The sequence below is a fragment of the Malurus melanocephalus genome, unplaced genomic scaffold (genome assembly GCF_030028575.1).
Source record: "Malurus melanocephalus ecotype Western Australia unplaced genomic scaffold, MMel_1.1 scaffold_1137, whole genome shotgun sequence".
In the NCBI taxonomy this organism is placed as follows: Eukaryota; Metazoa; Chordata; class Aves; order Passeriformes; family Maluridae; genus Malurus; species Malurus melanocephalus.
This window is the reverse complement of record NW_026624369.1, coordinates 56,266-65,666: the sequence shown is the minus strand read 5'-3', so window position 1 is coordinate 65,666 and position 9,401 is coordinate 56,266. Positions and strand designations below refer to the sequence as shown.

General features: G+C 46.1%; 1 protein-coding gene across 1 annotated transcript in view; it reads left to right on the top strand.

The window, feature by feature from the left end:
- Nucleotides 1-9,401, top strand: part of CTTNBP2NL (CTTNBP2 N-terminal like) — a 23,645-nt gene that overhangs the window by 1,555 nt on the left and 12,689 nt on the right. Inside the window, exon 2 of the mRNA XM_057387115.1 lies at nucleotides 4,761-4,868. Within this exon, the coding sequence (XP_057243098.1) occupies nucleotides 4,770-4,868 (99 nt within the window). The 5' untranslated portion in view covers nucleotides 4,761-4,769. The remainder of the gene's footprint in view (nucleotides 1-4,760; nucleotides 4,869-9,401) is intronic.

Below are 9,401 nucleotides of genomic sequence, written 5' to 3'. Positions count from 1 at the left end.
CGGGACTTGGGCGGCCGCAGGCGGGAAGCGGGGGGTGTGACACCGGAGAGGGGGAATCGGGGAGATCCATCGGGGGCGGTGCCGGGGCGCGGAGGCCGGGGGGCGTTACCGGAGCGGCGCGTCGCTGCCGGTCTGGCCGGTCCCGGTGCACCGAGGCTCCCTGGAGCCGCTCCCTGCTCCCCGCACCCGAGCCGGGGCCATCCCGGGCAGCGGCGGCCGCGGGCTCCCTTTGTTCGTACCGGGCCGGAGCAGCGCGGGAGCCCCGGGGCCCGTCCCGGTGCTGTCCCGGTGCTGTCCCGGTGCTGTCCCGGTGCTGTCCCGGTGCTGTCCCGGTGCTGTCCCGGCAGTGCCCGGTGCTGTCCCGGTGCTGTCCCGGCAGTGCCCGGTGCTGTCCCGGTGCTGTCCCGGTGCTGTCCCGGTGCTGTCCCGGCAGTGCCCGGTGCTGTCCCGGTGCTGTCCCGGGACAGCAGCGATCGGGGGCAGGAGCGGCCGGGGCTCCCCAGGCTGGGGGTGAAGGTCAGAGGAGCCTCCGATGGTTTTCATTCTGTGTCACGGAGCTCCCGCTGCTCCACAGGGGTTGTTCAAGGACATCACCAAAATTTGGCGAATTTGCTCCATTCTGAGTATTACCTCAAAAACTAATGGGGGGATTTTTTTAGGAGGGTAGATGTCCTTTCTCCTTTTAGGGCTGAGTTACACAGGTGTATCTCCACAAGGAGATATMAACACTTTACATTTTAACCTAATTCTCCACAGTTGTGATGCAATGCCAGGTAGCACTGTGGATACACAGCTATTAAGTCTATGTTAGTTTTCTTTCATTACATAAACACATCATGTAATTATTGGAACAGTTTAAACACCACGCGATACAAGCARCAGCAGTTTTGGGAACTTGTCTGTCAGGACTTCTGGAACTGGTCATTTGGGTTCTGCTGTGATGTGATTACACCACTGGCTCCTGGAAAAACAGCAGTTCCTCTCCAGGATCACCGGAGAGAAAACAAAGCTGTTCCAGGATTACTGACATTGTCGCATTGTTGCATTGGTGTAGGTTTAGGAAATACCCTCTTTAAGAGAAAAAAAGGAACAACAAGCTTTGTTCTTCGTAATGTTTTTTAAAAAGTAGAAGAGTTTTGAGCCAAGGGCTGACAGGGATYTTGAAGCTTCCTCTTGCCAATGTGCCCTCCCCGTGCCTGGAACCTGCATTTGGCTGCTYTGGCTCCTGCCGCTGAGTGCAGCCTTTGCTGTCCTGTGTTGGGAACATTCTCTCACTTGGTTTGTGCCCCTGTGTGTGTGAGACCGCTGAAATGTAACCTGGAATGGTTTCATAATCATCACACGGTGATTGAGGGCCGGASGAGCTGCCACGGGCTGCAAGCTTATCTGTTTTGTTCCTCAAGTGGCACATGCCAAAGATAACTCCTCTGGTTTGTTGGCTTGGGTGGTTGTRTGTACACTTCAACTGCTCTTGATAGTTATTTTCAGTTAAATACTGGAAAGAACTTTCTTAGAAGAGTTTTGTCTCCTTGGAGGGTGGGTATGGGTTTGCTCAGGAGATTCCAGTGGGCCATAGCTGAAAGGAAAGCTCACCTTTGGGCAAGTAGAAAGTAATTATCTTTGTTTATGCTCTAATCTCTGGCTTATTGTCCAAAAAWGGTGCTATATCTGAGACTCAGGGAAAATATTTATCATCAGACTAAATAACAAAGTCTGTGTGTTTGTGATCTGAGCGCACTCCGTGCATTTCCCTGGATGTAAAGGGATAACGTGCCCTGGGAATTGCTGGATCTTATTTCTGATGCTGGGAAACTCTGTCTCTTGGCTAAAGGTTTGGAAATAGAGGGTCAGGTTCCCCAGCTGATGTGTCCAGATCTCTTTGTAGAACAGGACTGTTTGCAAGGGAGAGAACTGGATAATTGAATAGGACTGGTGTGATCTTTTGTTAAAAAAGTGGGGTGAGGGAAGGCATGGGGAGGTGTAGCCTGAAAATGTCCTTGTAAAGGTCAGGTTAGGAGCCTGGAGGCTGGCAATGGATTTGGATTCAGTTTTGGGAAGGGGAAAAGGAACGCTAATACTTGTTTATTAGTTCTTTGATCCAGAGATGCTTTTTTTTTTGTAAAATAATAACATAAAATGAATAGGGCTCTTTCCCCCCCCCAATTTCCAGCTCCCAAGTGTTGAGTGGCCCTAAAAGGGAATGCTTGGGATTGTGATCTATTCAGCACAACAGACATCTGTGCACTCTGTAGTTCCCWGTGGATCAGTGGGGAATACGGGTGCATTCTGGTGAGGTTTTTAGAGCAGTGACTTTATCTGTAGCATCTGCTCCCAGTCTGTYCCTCAGCAGTGTGGGGTGACTGATGCAAACGAAGCAGGTASAGMTCTTCTCTAGCAGCACTTCCACATRAGRAAGCTGARACTGTACCACTYATCTGCCTTCAATGTTCCCTCTTGKTGGTGGATAAATGATTGCAGTCCAAACTGGCTCCTGCTCTTTATTTCTCTAGGTATTTTTACCTGTAGGTTTTAGGACTGAGTTTATTTATGTTATTGTGCTCATTAAAGGCTGCAGAGGCACGGTAACAATAGCATGGCTTATTSCTRTAACCCTGGGAAGTACAAGYCACAATGGGAGTAGTTAGAATATGGAATAGAAATGATTAGTGCCCTGACTAATAGCTTTAAAATACCAAWCTGCAGCTGGTAGCTGTCCCTGCTGTAAGCCTGAGCTCTTTGSTAGCTCGTGGGGAGATGCAGCTGCACATTTCCACGTCATCTCTTTCTAAGGAAAAAGCATGGATGCAGTCATGTTGAAAGCCAATGTTCAACACTCACTGTCCTGGGGTAACAGAATTATGTGATACTCTTTGTTCTGAGGTCTCAAAGGAAGCTCCTGCTTTTTCATTCTGGTTTATAGTGCCACAACACTGCTATGACTTGGTGAGCCTCTGGCAATAAAAGTGTTTCCCATTGGTATTGATTCAGTCTAAGAACCTGTGAATTTAATCTGGGCAAGGACTGAGATGGTTTGGAAATGAAGCCGTGCATCTCCTGAGCAGATGTTTGGATATTCCACATCTAAAAGCTGACCAGGCAAATGCTGCAGCTTTGACATGAGCACAAATCCAGTAAATATCAGAGACAAGAACCAGGCTGTGTCTTTTCTCACTCTGTATGGCTGCTTCTTTATGCTTTAGCATTTCTTTGCTTCTTCTGTTGYCCTGGCCTATGAAAATGTCATTTCAGTCAATACAGTGAGTTTTCTAAATTACACCTTTGGGTCAAGCCTTGATCAGGCTTTTTTTTTGACACAATGACAAAGATAAGCAGACYTCCCAAGCGTTCCACTCGTGGAATTTTCTCTCAGATATGTGAATGATCTGCAGAAAGGCAATGCTGACAGATCTGTGGTGTCCAGTTCAGGTGGATTTGGAGCAACCAGTGGTGATCACTTCACCATCAGGAGGGTGAGCCAGGAGAGCCTGTAAGAAACATTGCAAACATTGCTGCTTTATGGAATTCCATGGAAAACACGAGTGCTGAGACACTTCCCTGCTYAGCAGAGTGGCACAGAGTAGATTTCTGATTTCTCTTGCTGTATGACAGCTACAGAACTCTCTGTTCCCAGCAACTGGAAAASTGCTCTGGCACAAACAAGACAGAACTTGCTTTTGTGTGTAACTCTCCAAGGCACAGTTATGCAAATCAGTTGTAAAGGAGCAGTGACTTCAGACAARCTAGACTTCAGCTGAATGTTTTAGCTGGATAAGCTAATTTAACCCTTTAGCATTTGCCATTGCAGTTTGAGATCTCTGAGAAGCTTCTTAATGCTGTAGTGTTTTGTGCTTGACACAAAGTGTGGTGAAAGATGGACATGACTTAGACTCAGAAGAGTATATCTGATGGTTGTGTGAAGCAAGATTGTATTTGCATSAGACAAGGATTTAGTCTGAAATTATGTCCATTTTTAGCAAAATAATGTAATAAAAAGGCTTATTCCAGACAGTGTAATGAGKATCAGCAAAGGTGCAAGGGAGGATAAAGCTTTGTGTGCAGTTCAGATGATGGATCTTTGTTCTTGTTTAGGCAGTAAAATTGTATTTAATAAATGATGGTGATATTGAAGCAGTTTGAAAGAACAGTAATGAAGTGTGTGTTTTGTGTGGCATTGATTTTTGTAGAGTGGTTTGGGCCTGTTCCATTAGTGTGGATAATGGCATTCCCAGGAAAGGATCTCAGCACTGCAGTGTTCCCATCCCTGCAGTTCCCGTTTGGTTCATCCCAATTCCTCAGTGGTGTTTGCAGCTGTGGGATCCACATGTGTCATTTACAGATGCACATTTTGCTCTCTGCTGTTAACTGTGGCTGCTCCTTGGTGACATGTCCTGTTATCCTGCCCATCCCACCCTCACCTGGCTGTGCATCTGTCCATGTCCCTTGCCCCTTGTGTCATTTACAGATGCACATTTTGCTCTTTGCTGTTACCTGTGGCTGCTCCTTGGTGACATTACCCAGTGCTGTTATCCTGCCCATCCCACCCTCACCTGGCTGTGCATCTGTCCATGTCCCTTGGGAGGGTGACAAATGCATCTTCTACAACTGCTCTTGGAAGCTGGAGAGAAAATGATCCCCTCTCAGGGCAATTTGCAATCCAAAAAAAACTGAAAGCTGAAGTTAAATGAGGATTATACATCATAGCTTCCAATAGTGATTTCGGGTCCAAAAAATACCTACTAAASTGGGTTTCTTTTTTCCAGGTTTTCAGGATGAATCTGGAAAAACTCAGCAAGCCTGAACTACTGACGCTGTTTAGCATTCTTGAGGGAGAATTAGAAGCAAGAGATCTTGTCATAGAAGCTTTAAAGGTAGGTATTAAGTATCAGGGTAGGAAACAAGCATGACAACAGTACTATTGTAACTTCTGCAAAGTGCTTGKATCCAAGGTTAAGTTCAGAGGTAAAGATTTATTACTGGTTCAGAATCCCATCTTAATACCAGCAGGATTACATAATAAATGCTGTGTATCATTTTTGTATTGGAATTGATTCTTGGAAGCTGGCTGCAAGAAGCATTTTGGYGTTGAAATATGGTATTAGGTGTGTGTTTTCATCTTTCTGATAAAGAACTGTGTGTTTCTGCAGGGTAAAAAATCTACCAGAATTCCTTTGTTGTTTTTTTTCTCCTTYAGCAAGGAGGGCTGCTTAAAGCAGAAACTCTGCTTGCCAGGAGAGATCACAGATTAGTCTTTTAGTGACAATACCGTCACACTAAGTCAAAAGCATCCATGGCTTTGTGTTGACTAAGCCACATAAGCTGGCAGTGCTGAGAGCAGCAGCCCTGAATGCTCAGCTCCTTATTCTTTGCCTTTGCTGGCAGAGCATTAGTGTAACCCTCAGTGAGCTCAAAGTGCTCCAAAAAGCCACTTTCAATTGTGTCAGTGCAGCTGAGGTCGTGGTGCTGGGAGCAGTGATGGGATGTGCTGCTGGAGCTCCTTCTACAGTGCAGGGAGCTGCTCTTGGGGCAGAACTGGCTGGAATGGTGAGCTCTGTGCTGCTCATGGCCTCTGCTCTCTGCACAGTTTGCTGTGGTGTTACTGAGCCTGGAAATTAGTGTTTAAAACACATTGTCCATGTGTAATTGTGCTGCTCTGAAGGATGCCTGGTTGTCACTCAGCCTCAGTAAGGTGGGAACAAATACTGGTTTAAACGATGGCAGGGGTCAATTTTTGAGGAAATTAGTTGTGTCAGGGTTGAGTATTGAGGCTCTTTCAAGCTGACCTGTCGCTGCTCATAGTGTTTAAAACTTGCAGCTATTCCAAAAGAGGAATGGCAGCTTGCAGGCCTGAGAGCTGCAGGGGCTTGGGTTTCCAGCAAAAGCTTTTCCTGCTTGATTCCAGGAGTGCAGTGACATCCTTCTCTAGAACAGTCAGCATGGTTCTTTTTTGTCATTAGTTGCTTTTGCATTCAGACAATCTTTTTATTTCAGAGGAGTATTGTTACCCTCTCAAAACTATTGAKCAGGTGGAAGGTTTGGCCTCTGTTTTGGAACATGCTGGCAGGTTTCTCCTGTGTCCTGAGATCTGTTTTTTCATAGTGTGTGGTCAGAATGTGTTACCAAACAATCCCCACTTCAGTATTTGAGTGTGAAATGTGAATAATGGAGCACACAGAGACCGAAGGGAAGGAATGCAGCAGCTCCATTCCAGAGGCTTTTATTGCCTCCCTTCCAGCAGTGTAAAGCAATTATCTTTCTTGTTGAGATTTAACCTGCAGTTCCTCTTGTGTGAGGAGATTAATACAGTAAGAATACCCTTTGACATAATTTGTCAAGTACTCATACCTGAGAAGAAATTAAATGAAATTGTAACCTATGCTTGATGATTATGGAGTGTAAAACAGTGAGCTAATCAAAGGTTAGTGCCATTTCCCCTTCCTCTGTCAGGGATGTGCTGCAGTGGTGCATCTCAGGATTGGGAGGAAAGCTGGAGGTGCTGGGAAGGGCAGTGAAAGGTTCAAATGGAGCTGGTTCAAAAAGGTTCAAATGGAGCTGGTTCGAAAAGGTTCAAATGGAGCTGGTTCAAAAAGGTTCAAATGGAGCTGGTTCAAAAAGGTTCAAATGGAGCTGGTTCAAAAAGGTTCAAATGGGAGCTGGTTCAAAAAGGTTCAAATGGGAGCTGCCTCTGGCTGCCTCCTGAGCGTGACCTCGGGGGGAAATGGGCCCTGGAACCTGCAGCACTGGGACTGGGACTGGGAATTGGTGTCACTGGAACTGGGGCTGTGCCTGCAGCAAGGGAATTGGTGTCACTGTCACCTGCACTGCTCTGTGCTCCAGAGCTGTCCCCAGGGATGCTGCAGCACTGGTACTCAGTGTCACTGTCACCTGCACTGCTCTCTGCTCCAGAGCTGGCCCCAGGGATGCTGCAGCACTGGGAATTGGTGTCACTGTCACCTGCACTGCTCTGTGCTCCAGAGCTGGCCCCAGGGATGCTGGCTGATCCTGCAGCACTGGAATTGGTGTCACTGTCACCTGCACTGCTCTGTGCTCCAGAGCTGTCCCCAGGGATGCTGCAGCACTGGAATTGGTGTCACTGTCACCTGCACTGCTCTGTGCTCCAGAGCTGTCCCCAGGGATGCTGCAGCACTGGAATTGGTGTCACTGTCACCTGCACTGCTCTGTGCTCCAGAGCTGGCCCCAGGGATGCTGCAGCACTGGAATTGGTGTCACTGTCACCTATACTGCTCTATGGCTCCAGAGCTGGCCCCAGGGATCCTGGCTGATCCTGCAGCCCAAGCCTGGCTTTCTCTGGCAGCAGCTCTGTTGCCCTTTTGATACAGGGAAGGAAAAGCCATGGAACTGCTTCATCTGGTGGCTGGGCAAAGGTTCAGCAGCAGAGAGCTTCCAGCTTTGCTTTGTTCATTTATTTGGAATATACAGCAAGAGGAATTCTGGCCTTGCACTGTTTTTCTCATTGTTTGCTGATAGTAACTGTGGTAACAGCTTTACCATGCCTCACTGGCTGCAGGAATTTTTGTGTGACTAATTAAAGGAAACCTTGCTAATCTACTCACATTTTGATGCGTGAAGGTGCCGCCCTGAAGAAAAAAAACTTCTAAGGCTGGATTAAAGATTGACACACTTGAGAGCATTTAGTTTGAMYTGCATATGTTGGACAAATGGAGTTGTGATTTACACTGAGAGGGGTTGGGACACCCAGGGCTGGGGGTTTGTTCCACCAAACAGTCTCACCTGCTCTCACAGCCCTCTCTGTTCTTTAAAAATTACAGACAGTGTGTCCTTGGCAGGTGGATTTCTGTGGCAGGGATGGTTTTATGTTCAATGTGGGTATATGCTGGGAGCAGGTGAACTGCAGTCCTCTGAACTTTTTGGGGCATTGCATAATCCTGAGCCACAGCAGTGATTTTCTCCATCAGTTATGTTAAACATTTTCATGTCAGTGGTTGAAAATGAGAATTTTATCTGCCTGTTTGGTTCYCACATAGTAACAAAAATACTTCATGGGCCAGTTTGACTTCTGCTTCAGATTTCAATGCTTCTGAGCTTTGGTTGTTTGAGTCAATCCTTTGGTACATTATAGGAAAGGACAAGCACTTGCAGAGGAAGAATAGCTTAATTTGTAAACATGTCATCTGATTATAGTAGAGTCTGCAATAATTGATGTTCCTGCACGCTTCGAGACAAACATTTCTCATCTGGCATTTAGCAGAGAGAATCCATGCATGCAGATGACAAAGCTTAAAATAGTTTTCTTCTCCCTCATGGTATCAGGCACTTGTTGGCTGGCACTGGCCCCGTTTCTGTGTTAAAATTGAGCTGCACATTCCAGACACTGCTGGTTGAACACTTTTCTTCTCCTCCCTCTCTTCACCCCCTCTCCCCAAATCTTTAAACTGTATGCAAAACATTCTTTCCCAGTGCTTCAGTTTGCTTCCTCTGTTTTGAAACTCCTTTGGAAAAAAAAAACACTTTCTTTTTTGCCTGAAAGTAGCTTCCTGTCCACTACATAAATCTCAATGTTCTCCTTGGAACAGATCTTAGGTCTCACTTCTCATTGTGCTCCTTTTCCTGTAGTTATAATTATGTTTATATCATCCAAAAAGCCCAGATGCTGTCAGGGAGTTGCATAATCCTGAGTGTTGGGCTCTTGGTCCTTATTGCTGTGTAGAAGGATTCATGAAGCACACACAGGTTTGCCTTCTGAAATAGCACACCACGACTGGAAACAATTCAATATTTAAATGGATCTCTATCACTGGGTTAAAGCACTTTGCTCCCTCCCCCTGTTCTTGTRAAGAGAGTTTTCCATACATTAGAACTGAACTTCTGTTTACTTTTAGAAAACAGGAAACAGCTTCCTGGCTTCTTCTTTATGTTAATAAGGCCTCAGGCAATTTACACTGGAATAGAAACTATTTTGTGTTAATAACTGGGAGCTGCTGTTCATCTTTGCATGAGTTCAGTGATTCACTGCAAAGCCATATTAATGCCTGCAAAATKAAGTGTTGTTTGTTAGTGGCTTTAGAAATTAGGTTCACAGTGCAGTTTCAATAACTTAAGTCTACCTCTTGTTTAAACAAAAAGAAATGCTCAGTAATACGAAACGTTCCTGCAGATGCTGGTAAATCTTTCACAGATGGGGCAAATTTGCTTTCTGCATCCCTTACAAAGCAGCTTSCATGGAGCAGTGTTCCCATGGGTGCTGTCTGCTGGAATGCAGCCTTTCCTTACAGCTTTTCTTGCAACTTTGGGGAATTTTGTGTTTCTTTCTTGCTTGAAGCAGCATCTTTAAAAAATTATTCTCCTCCCCTTCAGGTGGGTGCTGAGCAGGGAGCAGAGAGGTGTGGGAATGAATTCCACCCTGGATGGCTGTGCTCTGATTT